General features: G+C 43.6%; 1 protein-coding gene across 10 annotated transcripts in view; it reads left to right on the top strand.

Annotated features, from left to right (window-relative positions):
• The first annotated feature begins 425 nt into the window (after positions 1-425).
• The window catches only part of pcm1 (pericentriolar material 1), a 239363-nt gene continuing 221258 nt past the window's right edge, over positions 426-18530 (top strand). For 2 of the 10 annotated variants that reach the window (XM_085970779.1, XM_085970788.1), the window contains exons 1-5: positions 427-668; positions 1958-2071; positions 5701-5847; positions 15532-15777; positions 17941-18207. In XM_085970779.1, coding sequence (XP_085826905.1) covers positions 1967-2071; positions 5701-5847; positions 15532-15777; positions 17941-18207 — 765 coding nt within the window. In that variant the 5' untranslated portion in view covers positions 427-668; positions 1958-1966. Of the gene's footprint in view, positions 669-1957; positions 2072-5700; positions 5848-15531; positions 15778-17940; positions 18208-18530 lie in introns of all 10 variants that reach the window. The other 8 variants (XM_085970806.1, XM_085970823.1, XM_085970793.1 and 5 more) reach the window with 6 other exon arrangements.

Here is an 18530-nt window from a genome sequence, read left to right on the forward strand (position 1 = left end):
TTCAAGAGATTTGATTCAAGTGCATTCCCGAGCAACTTTACTGCAGCTTTTAATTAAAAATAACCTATTTCAGTATCAGTTGAATAAAATAAAAATTATGTTTGATACAAAAGAAATCAGCAAATTAAGCAGATATCATCATGTATGTATATTTAAACATGTAAATGATTGTTGAAAATTAGGGTGCGTAGGAAGGTCGTGAAATTTGTTTGCAGTACCACACTATATACTTTCAGGTTAGTTTCCAGTTTGTGTAGTTTTTTTTAATGTCCACGACTAAGCATAATGACTATATTTTCTCCAGTTATAAAGTTACATTTTTTGCCGGAAATGTAGAACAAGGGCAGTTAAACAAACTGTTGCTAACTTTACAGTCGGCGCCCAGTGCAGACCAGAGCGCCCGCTGAGAACTGACCTGCGACCCGGAAGTAGAGGCTGACGGTTCGCGGTTGATCTGCTGCCTGCCGTTTGTTGTGGCCTGCGGGCACGTAATTTCCGGTTCCATCTCTATGGTTTCAGTAACGGCCCCAGTTCGGAGTCGGGAGGATTTTTCACTCTTTCGCGGGAGCGCGCCATAAACCCCGCGAGGCAGCATTCCGTTACTTCGCCGCCACCAGCAGCGCCGCGATCTTCATGGCTGAAGTGAGGTGAGCCGCTTCCCCGAAAAGGTGAGGGTCATTTGTTTTTTTTAACTTGGTGCGTAACTCTGCCCCCCTCCCACCCCGAGTGAGCGGGGGGTTGAGGCCGCGGGCCAGGGCCGGACCCGGGAGGGTCGTGCAGCGCAGCTGTGTGTCCAGGTGGTTAGTGGTCGGATCATCGTTTGATGGCCTTCCAGGAGCCGCTGGAGCTCCGGCTCCGCTTCCGGCAACCGGGCAGAGAGGCTTTGTGGTGCTGTACAGGTGCGGAGTTGTGGCGGTTCACCAACTGTTTGAAACACATGTAAACAGTATCTCGGGCGGGCAGGCGGCCTCGTTGTTGCTGGTCGCTTTTATAACTCTTTTTAATAATCCTCAATTTTCTCACCCGTTGCTAGGTTACGAGACCCACGGGAGCACCGAATGTTGCGATTTCACCTGCCCGCCGATTTACGTGAAAGAACGCGTTTTTTTTTCATGACATGAGATTGAGATTTTTTATCCTGGTTTTGAAGATCGGATTCCGCAATTCTGTCTTTTATATGTTTTAAAATTAAAATTATAAATCAGTTGCAGCAGGAAAACAGGCAAACTGTGAAGGGTGAGAAATGCTGATGTTATTTGAGAGTTGTGATTTTGTTTTTGTTTTTCGACTTGCCAAACCTGGAAATTAAATTGTTTCTGCTTCGTTAGTTTAATTTATTTGTCTACCTCTGGTTGTCAACTATTTTGCATTGGGATACTTGCATGAGAAGATTATGTTTGAAAGTATAATGAGAGAGCTTGCATTTATATAACACCTTTCCCAACCTCAGGAGTCTCAGCGCTTTACAGCCAATGAAGTACTTATGAAGTGTAGTCACTGTTGTAATTTTAGGCAATGTGGCAGCCAATTTGCAAACTGCAAGTGTGACAAACAGCAATGTGATAAATGACCAAATATATTTTTAGTGTTGGTTGAAGGACAAATGTTGACTCTTTGTATATTGCCTTATGATGTTTTACATCCGCCTGAGAGGGCAGACGGGACCTCGGTTTAACGTCTCATCAAGGCGGCACCTATGACAGGGCAGCACTCCCTCAGAACTGCACTGGAGATTTAGACTTTGTGCTCAAGTCTCTGGAGTGAGACTTGAGCTCACACCCTTCTGACTTGGGCGAGAGTGCTGCCTTTGATCCAAGACTGACAACTATAGAGGGGACATTGAATTGTATACTATATTGCATGGCATTTTTGGTAAGATGTTTTTAGTTAAATGTTAAAATAGACAGTATGATCTTCAAACGTTGTACAAAAAAAAAACACACTCTCTCATCCTTAGTAATTGAAAATGGCAACTGGTGGTGATCCTTTGTTTGAGGAAAGAATTGAAGATCAGGACTTGCCCAACACTGCTGTGAACAATGGAAGTCTGGATGATCAGCTTAATAACCGGGTAAGACAAAATTATTCCAGTTGAATTAAGGTGCTGAGAACGTGGGTTAATGCCAAATCAGTGAAACTTTAGTGCAGTATAGCAGAAGCTCTACTAAATTGGAAACCTTTTTCTTGGGTGTGAAACTCCTGTTGATATTCCGAAAGAGACAGATTTGTAAAGATTCAAATGTAATATAATTTGCTTTTAGAATAATCACTGTTTATTCCCATTTTGTTTCCTTGTGATATTAAAACCCTGACAAACCTTTGTTGAGGAACATGTGGTGAGGAGGCATGTGTATGATTGATACCCTACAAATGAGCTGATTGGTAACTCATGTACGAGTTGTAAATTGTATTTCTTGGCACTTCATTATATATTTTGTTCCAGGATGGTGCACTGTTTCCAGTAACATTTATATTGTCTTAAATATGAAAGATGTTTTTTCAGCAATTATAAGAACATAAGAAATAGGAGCAGGAGTAGGCCCCTCGAGCCTGCTCCACCATTCAATAAGATCATGGCTGATCTGATCCTAACCTCAAATCTTCTATCACTCTCCATCCCACCCGAACCCATGTGATCTCCCGGGAGAGGCGAAAAACCAGATAAAAAACCCAATGGCCAATTTGGGAGAAAAAAATCTGGGAAATTCCTCTCCGACCCATCTAGGCGATCGAAACTCTTCCAGGAGATCACTCTGTCCCTATATTTTCTACAGTACTTACCTTCTGTAAAGGCAATCTCCACCCCAGCCAGGAACAGGAATAAAACCATCTCCTGAAATCTAACACAGAATTAGAACACAAGAAGTAGGAGCAGAACAAGGCTACACGGCCCCTGGGCCCATTCCACTACCCACGGGGCCATGACCATTCCGAACCTAGACTCATGTCCAATTTCCTGCCCGTAACCCTTAATTCCCTTTACTTCTAGGAAACTATCTATTTCTGTTTTAAATTTATGTAATGATGTAGCTTCCACAGCTTTCTGGGGCAGCAAATTCCACAAACCTACCACCCTCTGAGTGAAGAAGTTTCTCCTCATCTCAGTTTTGAAAGAGCAGCCCCTTATTTTAAGATTATGCCCCCTAGTTCTAGTTTCACCCATCATTGGGAACATCCTCACCGCATCCACCCGATCAAGCCCCTTCACAATCTTATATGTTTCAATAAGATCGCCTCTCATTCTTCTGAACTCCAATGAGTAGAGTCCCAATCTACTCAACCCCTCCTCATATGTCCATCCCCTCATCCCCGGGATTAACCGAGTGAACCTTCTTTGTACTGACTCGAGAGCAAGTATGTCTTTTCTTAAGTATGGACACCAAAACTGTATGCAGTATTCCAGGTGCGGTCTCACCAATACCTTGTATAACTGCAGCAGTACCTCCCTGTTTTTATATTCTATCCCCCTAGCAATAAAAGCCAACATTCCATTGGCCTTCTTGATCACTTGCTGCACCTGCATACTAACTTTTTGAGTTTCGTGCACCAGCACCCCCCGATCCCTTTGTACTACAGTACTTTCCAGTTTCTTGTCATTAAGATAATAACTTGCTCCATGATTTTTCCTGCCAAAGTGCATAACCTCACACTTTCCAGTTGTATTCCATCTGCCAAATCTCTGCCCACTTACTTAGCCTGTCTATGTCACTTTGCAGGTTTTTTATGTTCTCCTCACTCACTACTTTCCCTCCCATCTTTGTATCATCTGCAAACTTTGATATGTTACACTCGGTCCCCTCCTCCAAATCGTTAATATAGATTGTAAAGAGTTGGGGACCCAGCACTGACCCCTGCGGAACACCACTAGTTACTGATTGCCAATCTGAGAATGAACCATTTATCCCAACTCTGCTTTCTGTTAGAGAGCCAATTCTCCACCCACGCCAGAATATTACCCCCAATCCTGTGATTTTTTATCTTGAGCAATAATCTTTTGTGTGGCACCTTGTCAAATGCCTTTTGGAAGTCTAAATACACTACGTCCACTGGTTCTCCTTTATCCACCCTGTATGTTACTTCCTCAAAGAACTCAAGCAAATTTGTCAAACATGACTTCCCCTTCATGAAACCATGCTGAGTTTGTCCTATTAAATTATGTTTATCCAAATGTCCTGTTACTGTCTCCTTAATAATGGACTCTAACATTTTACCAACCATAGATGTTAGGCTAACAGGTCTACAGTTTCCAGCCTTCTGCCTACTACCCTTTTTAAATAAGGGTGTTACATTAGCAGTTTTCCAATCTGCCGGGACCTTTGCTGAGTCCAGGGAGTTTTGGAAAATTATTACCAATGCATCCACAATCCCTACCGCCACTTCCCTCAAGACCCTAGGATGTAAGCCATCAGGTCCAGGGGATTTATCCGGCTTAAGTCCCATTATTTTAGCAAGTACCACTTTCTTAGTGATTTTAATCGTATTTAGCTCCTCTCCCCCTAGAGCCACCTGTTTGTCCAGTGTTGGGATATTCTTAGTGTCCTCTACCGTAAAGACTGATACAAAATATTTGTTCAGCGCTATTGCCATCTCCATGTTTCCCACCATTAATTTCCCAGTCTCATCCTCTAAGGGACCAACATTTACTTTAGCCACCCTTTTTTCTTTTTATATAACTATAGAAACTTTTGCTGTCCGTTTTTATATTTTTTGCTAATTTACTTTCATAATCTATCTTCCCTTTCTTAATCAATCTTTTAGTTATTTTTTGCTGTCTTTTAAAGACTTCCCAATCTTCTATCTTCCCACTAGATTTGGCTACCTTATATGCCCTTGTTTTTAGTCGGATACTATCCTTAATGACTTTACTTAGCCACGGATGGCTATCTTTTCTTTTACACCCTTTTTTCCTCAGTGGAATATATCTTTTTTGGAAGTTGTAAAATAACTCCTTAAATGTACACCACTGATCATGTACCGTCTTACCCTTTAATCTATTTTCCCAGTCCACTCTACTCAATTCCGCTCTCATACCTTCATAGTCTCCTTCATTCAAGCTCAGCACGCTTGTTTGAGATCCAACCTTCTCACCCTCGACTTGAATATGGAATTCAACCATGTTATGGTCACTCATTCCAAGGGGATCCTTTACTAGGACATTTTTAATTAATCCTGTCTCATTACACAGGACCAAATCTAAGGTTGCTTGCCCCCTGGTTGGTTCATAGAAACATAGAAACATAGAGATAGGAACAGGAGTAGGCCATTCGGCCCTTCGAGCCTGCTCCGCCATTCAATGAGATCATGGCTGATCTTCGTCTGAGATCATAGCTGATCTTACCAGTTCAGTACCCCGTCCCCGCCTTTTCTCCGTAACCCTTAATCCCCTTAGCCTTCAGAAATATATCCAATTCTCTCTTGAAAATATTTATTGAATTAGCCTTCACAGCCCTCTGTGGCAGGGAATTCCACAGGCTCACCACTCTTTGAGTGAAGAAATTTTTCCTCATCTCTGTTTTAAATGATTTGCCCGCTATTTTTAGACTGTGGCCCCTGGTTCTGTGCTCCCCGGCCATTGGAAACATTCTCTCTGAATTCAGCCTGTCCAGGCCTGCCATAATTTTATATGTTTCGATGAGATCCCCTCTCAATCTTCTAAACTCCAGTGAGTACAAGCCCAAACTATTTAATCTCTCTTCGTAGGTCATTCCCGCCATTCCAGGTATCAGCCTGGTGAATCGCCGTTGCACTCTTTCCATGGCAAGAACATCCTTCCGCAGATGGGGCGACCAAAACTGTACACAATACTCCAGATGCGGTCTCACCAGCACCTTGTACAGCTGTAGTAAGGTATCCCTATTCCTATACTCGAACCCCCTTGATATGAAGGGCAACATACCATTTGCCTTCTTAATCGCCTGTTGCACCTGCATGCTCTCCTTCAGTGACTGGTGCACAAGAACACCCAGGTCCCTCTGCACTTCCCCATCTCCCAATCTATTGCCATTTAGATAATAATCTACCCTCCTGTTTTTACCCCCAAAGTGGATAACCTCGCATTTATCCACATTATAGTGCATCTGCCACGTATCCGCCCATTCCCCCAACCTGTCCAAATCGCACTGTAGCCTCCTGACATCCTCATCAGAGCCCACCCCTCCTCCTAGTTTAGTGTCGTCAGCGAATTTGGAAATATTGCATCCAATTCCCTGATCCAGATCATTTATATATATTGTGAACAGCTGGGGTCCCAGGACAGATCCTTGCGGCACCCCGCTGGTCACTGCCTGCCACTCCGAAAACGAGCCGTTTATTCCAACTCTCTGTTTTCTATCCGCCAGCCAGTTCTCTATCCACGTTAATACTTTGCCCCCAATCCCATGAGCCTTAATTTTGCATGATAATCTTTTGTGTGGAACCTTATCGAAGGCTTTCTGGAAGTCAAGGTACACCACATCCACTGGCTCTCCCCCATCTATTTTACCAGTTACTTCCTCAAAAAATTCCAGCAGATTAGTCAAACACGATTTACCCTTTGTAAATCCATGTTGACTCTGTCCGATCCTTTCCCCATTTGTCAAGTGCTCCGCTATTTTATCCTTAATAATGGACTCTAGCATTTTGCCCACAACCGATGTAAGGCTTACTGGTCTATAATTCCCTGCTTTCTCTCTACCCCCCTTTTTAAATATTGGGGTAACATTAGCTACCCTCCAATCCACGGGTACTGTTCCCGAGTCAATGGAGTTCCGGAAGATGATCCTTAGAGCATCTGCTATCTCCAGGGCCACCTCCTTAAGTACCCTAGGATGTAGTTTATCAGGCCCCGGGGATTTGTCGGCCTTCAGTCCCCTCAACTTACCCAACACCATATCCCTAGAGATACTAATTTCTGTCAGCTCCTCCCTCTCATTAGTCCCTATGTTTGCCGATATTCCTGGGAGGTTATTTGTGTCCTCCTTTGTGAATACAGAACCAAAGTATGAGTTTAATTGGTCTGCCATTTCCTTATTCTCCATTATATATTCTCCCGAATCGGACTGCAAGGGACCGACTTGGGATTTTACCAGTCTTTTCCTCCTGATATACCGATAAAAGCTTTTGCAGTCTGTCTTTATGTTTGCTGCAAGTTTACTTTCGTATTCTATTTTCCCCTTCCTGATTAATCCCTTTGTCCTCTTTTGCTGTATCCTGTACTGCCCCCAATCTTCCGGTCTGGTGCTTTTTTTTGCCAGTTGATATGCCCTTTTTTTTGATTTTATGCTGTCCCTAATTTCCCTCGTTATCCACGGTTGAGTCACCTTTTTAGGTTTATTTTTATGCCAAACCGGTATAAACATGTTCTGGAATTCTTCCATTCTATCTTTGAATGCTTGCCATTGTCTATCCACTGTCAATCCCCCCAGAAACAACACCCAATCAATCTTACCCAATTCCCGTCTCATACCCTCGTAATTCCCTTTATTTAAGTTCTGGACCTTAGTCTCTGATTCAATTTCCTCACTCTCCATCTCGACTGAGAGCTCGATCATATTATGATCGCTCTGACCCAAGGGGCCTCGTACAAGAAGATTGCTGATAAGTCCCTTCTCATTGCACAATACCCAGTCTAAAATGGCCTGATCTCGAGTCGGCTCCTCGACATATTGGTCCAGATAACCGTCCCGAAAACATTCCAGGAATTCCTCCTCCTCAGAATTTTTACTAATTTGGTTAGTCCAATCAATATGTAAATTAAAGTCACCCATGATGACAGCTGTGCTCTTATCGCACGCTTCTCTAATTTCCCTTTTTATGCCTTCCCTCACCTCCATATTACTATTTGGAGGCCTATATATCACACCCACTAACGTTTTCCTCCCCTTGCTATTTCTCATTTCTACCCATACAGATTCCGTTTCATCCGAGTTAATATCCTTCCTTTCCATTGCATTAATCCCCTCCTTTACCAGCAATGCTACCCCACCTCCCCTACCTTTTTTGCCGATCCTTCCTAAATATTGTATATCCCTGGATGTTAAGTTCCCAGCCTTGCCCACCCTGCAGCCACGTTTCTGTAATCCCAATCAAATCATACTTGTTTACCTCTATTTCCACAACTAATTCATCCTCCTTGTTCCTAATGCTTCTAGCATTAAGATACAAAGCCTTCAGGCTTGCTTTTTTCACACTCTCATTGTGAATTAGTTTGGCCCTTTGTGTTTCTCTCCTTTGCTTATTGCTTCTCACCTTTCTACCATCTATTTCTGACTTCATATGACTTCCCTCTTTTCCACTACCTAGGTTCCCATCCCCCTGCCAAATTAGTTTAAATCCTCCCGAACCGCCCTAGAAAATATTACCCCGAGGACATCGGCTCCCTCACAGTTCAGGTGTAGACCGTCCCCTTGGTACAGGTCACTCCTCCCCAAGAACTGGTTCCAATGCCTCAAGAATTTAAATCCCTCTCCCTTGCACCACTGCTCAAGCCACGTATTTAGCTTATCTATCTTACTCTCTCTAAACTTATTAGCTCGTGGCACTGGTAGCAATCCAGAGATTACTACCTTTGAGGTCCTACTTTTCAATTTAGCTCCTAACTCCCTAAATTCAGCTTGTAGGACCTCCTCCCTCTTTTTACCTACATCGTTGGTACCTACATGTACCACGACAACTGGCTGATCCCCCTCCCCCTTCAGAATGCTCTGCACCCGCTCCGAGACATCCTTGACCCTTGCACCAGGGAGGCAACATACCATCTTGGAGTCTCGGTCTCGGCCACAGAAACTCCTATCTATCCCCCTTACATACTGCTCAAGAAACCCATCCCTAATACACTCAATGAACTCATCCTCAAGGCTACTCTGCCCAGTTTGATTTGTCCAGTTAATATGATAGTTAAAATCCCCCATAATTATAGCTGTTCCCTTATTACAAGCCCCAACTATTTCCTGATTAATACTCCGTCCAACAGAGTCGCAACTGTTCGGAGGCCTATAGACTACGCCCACTAGTGTTTTTTTCCCCTTATTATTCCTTATCTCTACCCAAACTGTTTCACTATCCTGCTCCTTTGACCCAATATCATTTCTCTGTATTATAGTGATTCCTTCCTTTATTAACATAGCCACCCCACCTCCCCTCCCTTCGAAGAGCAGTCAAATTGATCCCGCTCCCCCGCTCTTTCTCCATATTCTTGCAATTGTTTCTTCTTCAGGTATTTATCCAATTCCCTTCTTGAATCTGTATCCACCACCCTATCAGGCAGTGCATTCCAAATCCTAACCACTCATTGCGTAAAAATGTTTTTCCTCATGTCGCCTCTGGTTCTTTCCAATCACCTTAAACCTGTACCCTCTCGTTTTTGACCCTTCAGTCATTGGAAACAGTTTCTCCTAATTTTAAATACCTCTATCAAATCTTCTCTAAGCCTTCTCTGCTTTGTATTTATAAAGGCATAGAGTACAAAAGCAAGAAAGTTATGCTAAACCTTTATAAAGGCCTCAGCTGGAGTATTTGTTCAATTCTGGGCACCACAAGGACTTCAAGGCTGGAGAAGAGATTTGCTAGATTGGTATCAGGAATGAGGGACTTCAGTTATGTAGAGGGACTGGAGAAGCTGGGGTTGTTCTCCTTGGAACGGAGAAGGTTAAGAGGATATTTTGATACAGGTGTTCAAAATCATGAATGGTTTTGATAGAGTAAATAGGGAGAAACTGTCTCCAGTGGCAACAGGGTCGGTAACCAGAGGACACGGATTTACCGTGATTGGCAAAAGAACCAGAGGTGACGGGAGGCAACATTTTCTTAAATAGGGAGTTGTTGTGAACTGGAATGCACTGCCTGAGGATGGTGTAAGCAGATTCAATAGTAACTTTCAAAAGAGAATTGGATAAATACTTTGAAGTGAAAAATTTACAGGCCTATGGGGAAAGAGCAGGTTAGTGGGATTAATTGGATAGCTCGACCAAAGAGCTGGCACAGACACGATGGGCTGAACGGCCTCCTTCTTTGCTGTATGTTTCTTTGCAATTCTTTTATATCTTTCATATAATGGGATGCCCTAAACTGTGCGCAATACTCCAACTGCAGCCTAATTAAGGTCTTGTGTAAATTCAAAATTAGCATTGTGCCTTTGTATTGCATGCATCTAGATTTACAACCAAGGATTCTGCTTGCCTTTTTATGGCCTTCAAGACTTGTACTGACTTGTGTATCTGCGCACCAAATTTCCTTTACTCCACTTAAAATCTTATCATTTACATTTTTCTTTTTCCTATTATTTCCAAAATGTGTTAATTCACATTTTTCTACATTGAACGGCACTTGATACCTGTTAGCGTATCTTGTTCCTCCTGCAGTCTTTTACAATCATCATTACAATTTGTACTACTCTGTTTCCCGCCCCCTCCACCATCCATTTATAGTGTCAACAGCAAATTTCGACATTCTTCTCGTTTTCTAATTTCATATCACTTATATACACGAATCATTTGACAAATCTGTTAGTTTTTTGAGGATGTAACTAGCAGGGTAGGTGTAGTATATTTGGATTTTCAGACGGCATTCGATAAGGTGCCACACGAGATTGTTACACAAGGTTAGGGCTCATGGGATTTGGAGTAATATATAAGCATGGTTAGAGGATTGGTTAAAGGACATACTACAGAGAGTAGGAATAAACGGGTCATTTTCAGGTTGGGAGGCTGTTGCTAGTGGGGTGCCAAAAGGACCAGTGCTGGGGTCTGAGCTATTTACAATCTATATTTATGACTTGGATGAAGGGACTGGGTGTAATGTAATCAAGTTTGCTGACGATACAAAGCAGGTGGGAAAGTAAGCTTTTTGTACACAAAGTACAGAAAGTTAACATGCAGGTATACAGCAAGCAATTAGGAAGTCAAATGGTATGTTGGCCTTTACTGCAAGAGTCTTGGAGTACAAGAGTAAGGAAGTCTTGCTGCACTTGGGTGAGATCACACCCGGAGTACTGTGTACAGTTTTGGTTGTCTTGCCAAAGGAGGGATGTACTTTGATGAGGCGCAACGAAGCTTCAGCAGACTGATTCCTGGGCTGAGAGGGTTGTTCTATGAGGAGAGATTGAACCGAATGGGCCTATACTCTCTGGAGTTACATAGATACATATATACATAGATAGAAGATAGGAGCAGGAGTAGGCCATTCGGCCCCTCGAGCCTGCTCCGCCATTCAATGCGATCATGGCTGATCATCCAATTTCAGTACCCGGTCCCTGCTTTCTCCCCATACCCCTTGATCCCTTTAGCCTTAAGAAATATATCCAACTCCTTCTTGAATATATTTAATGAATTGGCCTCTACTGCCTTCTGTGGTAGTGAATTTCTCAGGTTCACCACTCTCTGGGTGAAGAAATTCCTCCTCATTTCTGTCCTAAATGGCCTACCCCTTATCCTTAGACTGTGACCCCTGGTTCTGGACTCCCCGACCATCGGGAACATCCTTCCTGCATCCAGTCTGTCCAGTCCTGACAGAATTTTATAAGTTTCGATGAGATCCCCCCTCATTCTTCTAAACTCCAGCGAGTACAAGCCCATTCGTCCCAATCGCTCCTCATACGTCATTCCTGCCATCGCAGGTATCAGCCTGGTGAATCTTCGCTGAACTCCTTCAATGGCAAGAACATCCTTCCTCAGATAAGGCGACCAAAACTGCACATAATACTCAAGATGTGGTCTCACCAAGGCCCTGTACAACTGCAGCAAGACATCCTTGTTCCTGTACTCAAACCCTCTCGCTACGAAGGCCAACATACCATTTGTCTTCTTAACCGCCTGCTGCACCTGCATGCTTGCCTTCAGCGACTGGTGCACCAGGACACCCAGGTCTTGTTGCACTTCCCCTTCTCCCAATCTATTGCCATTCAGATAATCTGCCTTCCTGTTTTTGCCACCAAAGTGGATAACCTCACATTTATCTACGTTATATTGCATCTGCCATTCTTTTGCCCAATCACCCAACCTATCCAAATCACCCTGGAGGTTCTCGCCATCCTCCTCCCAGCACACATGCCCACCCAGCTTTGTGTCGTCTGCAAATTTGGAGATACTACATCTAGTTCCCTCGTCTAGATCATTAATATATATTGTGAATAGCTGGGGTCCAAGGACCGATCCCTGCGGTACCCCACTAGTTACTGCCTGCCACTTGGAAAACGACCCGTTTATTCCAACTCTTTGCTTTCTGTCTGCCAACCAGTTCTCTACCCAAGTCAATACCTTGCCCCCAATCCCATGTGCCTTAACTTTACATGCTAAACTCTTATGTGGGACCTTATCGAAAGCCTTCTGAAAGTCCAAATACACCACATCCACTGGTTCTCCCTTATCTATTTTACCAGTTCCATCCTCAAAAAATTCCAGTAGATTAGTCAAGCACGATTTACTTTTTGCAAATCCATGTTGACTTTGTCCGATCCGGTCACTGTTTTCCAAGTGCTCTGCTATTACATCAGTTTAGAAGAATGAGATGTGATCTCATTGGAACGTATAAAATTCTGAGAGCGCTCGTCAGGGTAGATGCTGAAAGGTGGTTTCCCCTGGCTGGAGAGTCTAGAACTAGGGGGCATAGTCTCAGTAAGGGGTTGGCCAGTTAGGACTGAGATGAGGAGAAATTTCTTCAATCAGAGGGTTGTGAATCTTTGGAATTCTCTACCCCTGATAGCTGTGGATGCTCAGTTGTTGAGTATATTCAAGACTGAGATAGACAGATTTTTGGACTCTTAAGGGAATTGAGGGATATGAGGATTGGGTGGGAAAGTGGCGTTGAGGCCCAAGATCAACTATGATCTTATTGAATGGCTTGAGGGGCCGTATGGCCTACTCCTGCTCCTAATTTTTTTTAAATTTGTTTATGGGATGTGGGTGTCGCTGGCAAGACCAGCATTTATTGCCCATCCCTAATTGCCCTTGAGCCGCCGCCTTGAACCGCTGCAGTCTGTATGATGAAGGCACTCCCACAGTGCTGTTCGGTAGGGAGTTCCAAGATTTTGACCCAGCGACGATGAAGGATCGGCGATATACTTCGAAGCCAGGATGGTGTGTGACTTGGAGGGGAACTTGGAGGTGATGGTGTTCCCATGCGCCTGCTGCCCTTGTCCTTCTAGGTGGTTGAGGCCGTGGGTTTGGGAGGTGCTGCCGAAGAAGTCTTGGCGAGTTGCTACAGTGCATCTTGCAGATGGTGCACACTGCAGCCACGGTACGCCGGTGGTGGAGGGAGTGAATGTTTAAGGTGGTGGATGGGGTGCCAGTCAAGCGGGCTGCTTTGTCCTGGATGGTGTCGAGCTTCTTGAGTGTTGTTGGAGCTGCACTCATCCAGGCTAATGGAGAGTATTCCATCACACTCCTTACTTGTGCCTTGTAGATGGTGGAAAGGCTTTGGGGAGTGAGGAGGTGAGACACTTGCCGCAGAATACCTAGCCTCTGACCTGCTCTTGTTGCCACAGTATTTGTTTCTGGTCAGTGGTGCCCCCCCCCCCCCCCCCCGGATATTGATGGTGAGGAATTTGGCGATGGTAATGACGTTGAATGTCAAGAGGCGCTGGTTAGACTCTCGCTTGTTGGAGATAGTCATTGCTTGGCACTTGTGTGGCGTGAATGTTACCTGCCACTCATCAGCCCAAGCCTGGACATCGTCCAGGTCTTGTTGCATGCGGGCATGGACTGCTTTATCTGAGGAGTTGTGAATGGCACTGTACACTGTGCAGTCATCAGCGAACAGCCCCATTTTTGACCTTATGATGGAGGGAAGGTCATTGATGAAGCAGCTGAAGATGGTTGTGCCTAGGACACTGCCCCGAGGAACTCCTGCAGCGATATCCTGGGGCTGTGATGATTGACCTTCAACCACCACAACCTACTTCCTTTGTGCTAGGTATGACTCCAGCCAGTGGAGAGTTTATCCCCCTGATTCCTATTGACTTCAGTTTTACTAGGGCTCCTTGATACCACTCTGTCAAATGCTGCCTTGATGTCAAGGGCAGTCACTCTCACCTCACCTCTGGAATTCAGCTTCTTGGACCGAGGCTGTAATGAGGTCTGGAGCCGAGTGGCCTTGGCAGAACCCAAACTGGGCATCAGTGAGCAGGTTATTGGTGAGTAAGTGTCGCTTAATAGCGCTGTTGATGACACCTTCCATCACTTTGCTGATGATTGAGAGTGGACTGATGGGGCAGCAATTGGCCTTGTCCTGATCTTTGTGGACAGGACATACCTGGGCAGTTTTCCACAATGTCGGATAGATGCCAGTGTTGTAGCTGTACTGGAACAGCTTGGTTAGAGGCGCGGCTAGTTCTGGAGCACAAGTCTTCAGCATGATAGCCGGGATATTGTCGGGGCCCTTTGCTGTATCCAGTGCGCTCAGCTGTTTCTTGATATCACGTGGAATGAACCGAATTGGCTTAAGACTGGCTTCTGTGGTGGTGGGGACCTCAGGAGTAGGCCGATATGGATCATCCACTTGGCACTTCTGACTGAAGATGGTTGCAATCGCTTCAGCCTTGTCTTTTGCACTCACGTGCTGGGCTCCACCACCATTGAGGATGGGGATATTCATGGAGCCTCCTCCTCCCGTTTAGTTGTTTAATGATCCACCACCATTCATGACTGGATGTGACAGGATTGCAGAGCTGTGATCTGATCTGTTGATTGTGAGATCGCTTTGCCCTGTCTATAGCCTTCTGCTTTTTAGCATGCATGTAGTCCTGTGTTGCAGCTTCCCCAGGTTGGCACCTCATTTTTAGCTACGCCTGGTGCTGCTCCTGGAATGCTCTTCTACACTCCTTATTGAACCAGGGTTGGTCCCCTGGCTTGATGGTAATGGTAGAGTGAGGGATATGCTGGGCCATGAGGTTATAGGTTGTGGTGGAATACAATTTTGCTGCTGATGGCCCACAGCACCTCATGGATGCCCAGTTTTGAGCTGCTAGATCTGTTCTGAATCTATCCCATTTAGCACGGTGGTAGTGCCACACAACACGATGGAGGGTGTCCTCCGTGTGAAGATGGGATTTCATCTCCACAATGACTGCTACTAATACTGTCATGGACAAATGCACCTGCGACAGGTAGATAGGTGAGGACGCGGTCAAGTAGGTTTTTCCCCCTTGTGTTGGTTCTCTCACCACCTGTTCAGGACTCGGCCAGTAGTGGTGCTACCAGTGGGACAGGCCATACCCAGGGATGGTGATGGAGGAGTTTGGGACTACTTGAGTTTCCAACGAAATGTGTTGCTTATGTATGAAATTCAATTTTAAAGATAGATTAATGGTCTTTATATAACATAAGTAATTAAAAAGCCACTGTGTCAATAGGCATGGAATAAAAGACTTGCATTTATAGAGCGCCTTTCGCGACTACCGGACTCCCAAAACGCTTTACAGCCAATGAAGTACTTTTTGAAGTCTAGTCACTGTTGTAATGTAGGAAACATGGCAGCTAATTTGCACACAACAAGCTCCCACAAACAGCACTGTGGTAATGACCAGGAGTATATGTACTATTGTACTATTTTTCTTTGCAGGATTGGGGTCTTCAATATAAGAAGGCTAACAGATCATCTGAGAAGAACAAGAAAAAGTTAAGTGCAGGAAGTGAGAGCCGACTTACAAATGACATCTCCCCTGAATCCTCCCCGAGTGTTGGGCGCCGAAGGACTAAAACCCCCAAGAGTTATCCTCCCACAAAGCATGCATCTCATTTCTCTGTTCCAGACTCTGCAGAGCTTGAGAGGCTGAAACAGCGTATAAACTTCAGTGATTTAGATGAGGTAGGTCAATAGGTTAAATTTTGCCTGAGATTTATTTTAGCAATCATTTTCATTAACCCTTTTTCAAAATATTAGGTAAATGGCATTTTTCGTATGACCAGGTTACAAGCTTTCTAATGTACAGATAATGTTGTCCTTGGGTAAGAAAGGGTGCTGGGTCGGGGGTAGGTGAAAAGAAAAAGTCCACATCTTCCTCTTTGTTTAAAAAAAACTCCCAAATTTCATTGTCATGGTGCTAAAATAATCTGTAAATACTGGACTCCAGAAAGAAGGTTTGTACCAATTCACTAACCACAATACAAGAGTTTCTAGAAATGAGTTAAACTGAATAAATCAAAACTTTGGGTGATCTGATGGCCAACATCTACCTGATGAAAGTGTTTTTGGGAACTTGAACTGTCCGTTGTTTAAACCCACTAGCTGCAGCTGGAATAGTATTATTTGTCTCCTTTATAATTACTGTATCGGGTTCCATATAAGTTGAGTAACTAATGTTGCTGTTTGGGGTTAAAGTAGAGTGGTTGTCTTGTATACAAGTATAAAGTAGGGTGGGAGACCGGCACTGCATTGAGTGGTGCTTGAATACTACAGTTGTCAGTTTGCTGTTGCACTTTAATTTGCATGAGACCAGACAAGCACGCAGTTATAGTACTTAACATCCATTTGATCCAGTGCATTATTCCTGCTCTACTTTATCTAAAACCATTTTATTTTAATTAGAAAGTAGAGGAGTCATCATAAGTGCTGACTGCTTACATGTGAGTATATACAGTGCACATTGAGATTTTAGCCTCCACTATGTGTTTAATGTGATGGCATGATTCAATTCCTTGTCTCTGAATGTGACAGTGTAGTGTATTGTCATTCTATCACCATTGCTGGGTCAAAATCCTGTAATTCCCTACCTAATACCATTGTGAGAGCATGCACCATCACCACAAGGACAGCAGTGGTTCAAGAAGGTGGTGCGCCATCACCTCAGAGCTACTAGGAAGATGCTGAAGAAATGTGGCCGTGCAAACATTGTCCACATCCCAGATACACATTTTTTATTTTAAAAAGGAAAACTTAAGTGTAAAAGGAGTACCTTTAGTATTAATTACCAATCTCTCACCAAATCTCCATAACTATGAAAAGAAGGGGGCATCTCCCACCTAAAAGAGGTACTTGAATCCAATTAATTTCCCTGCCTACAAAGACGTGCCAATCTAAATCCTCTTGAGCTGAAGAGGCCACTAAGTTGATGTTACCAAATTGAAATCTAATGGGTCACATCTTTTTTTCAGCTCTGTATGATCATCAGGAGGTGCCTGCTTGGAAACAGGCTGGGAACTGCTGTGCATTTAGCTGATGTTTGATCACCTTGGTTTACATTTAAGGCACCCAGAGTTGGAACGGTTGCCTTCTGTAATTTTATAATGGTATATTTTATGACTTTGTGCTCCTGGTAGAACTTTGGGTACCAGAAGTGTATATTGGGAAATTGGGTCTGGAGGTGAAGAGGCCCGACAAGAACTTAATTAAATGTGCAGAAAACTGTGAAGCATACTGACTTCAGCATCACAATCCCTGATAGGCAAGGCTGACATGATGCTCTGCCAGGAGCATGACCTTTTTTGAAAACCTCCAAGATGAATTGTAGAATCTTGGCAGTGAACAAAATAGAGTTTCTGTACATTTGCTGACTGTGTGGTCTTGAGTATGGTTGCCAGTCCTGTAGTCCACATGTAAATTGTGGTTCGGTGGTGAAGAAACAGAAAAGCCAAATGATCTTTACAAATAGTTGCTAATTGGAGGAGGGAAGGCTGTCCTTTTGTAAACTTGCCACTCGAATGGTAGAATGCCATATGCCTCTTTGTTCTTGAGATCTTACTGTATACGAGACTGCTCGTACAGATCTAAACTACTGTATTAAAATGTATGATCGCTCTTAAAGCGTTCTTAATTGGGGAGTTAACAGGACTATAGGCTATATTATGCTGGGGTTTATTCAGTGTTATAAATTATGCACGTCACCAGGAAGTTGAATAATTGTAACTGAAAACCTGATTAATCGTACCTGATGATCAAAATAATGGTTGTTACAGGTCTAAAAGATCAGAGTAAAATAATACATTCAAATATTGTTATTTCACACTAAACATTGTGATGTTTGTTGGTTAGCGGAGCATTGGGAGTGATTCTCATGGCAGAGCCACAGCTGCCAACAACCAACGTCCACCTGTTGAAAATAGGAAGCCATTCAACTTTCTTCAGCAGCAAATCAACAGCAACAAAAGCAAGGAACCTGACTTAAACCCGCAAAGAAGAGAAACAAAGCTGCCGACTTCAAGGGTGGATTTGTTTGCATCCGTAAGCAAAGATTCATTGCAAAGTGATCAGGTATCACTTGGAGATGACCAAGGAGAATCTGAAATAGAGAGTAGTCAGGTGAGACATTTAAATTTCATGTTTTATTATTTTGATAGTTAATAAAATAAACCTACCAACTCTTACTGGTTTGGAGGGGGAAGAAAAGGATGAAGAAATAATTTAGTATTCCCTATGTCTTAGGCAGCATTGCTAACTAACTGGTCTGTGAAAATTGGGTGTGAATTAGTGATATGAGTGGACAAATCCTTAATGGACTTTCGCAATATTTCTCTGCCCATTGCCTCAGTGGGGTATTAACCCATTTCATATAAATATTTCAACAGAGGTTTCGAGACTCAGTTTGACAACGTGAAACATAATTTTAACCTTTAAAATTTTTT

The sequence above is a fragment of the Somniosus microcephalus genome, chromosome 2 (assembly GCF_052327205.1).
Source record: "Somniosus microcephalus isolate GS21.2 chromosome 2, FLI_Smic_1.0, whole genome shotgun sequence".
Classification (NCBI taxonomy): Eukaryota; Metazoa; Chordata; class Chondrichthyes; order Squaliformes; family Somniosidae; genus Somniosus; species Somniosus microcephalus.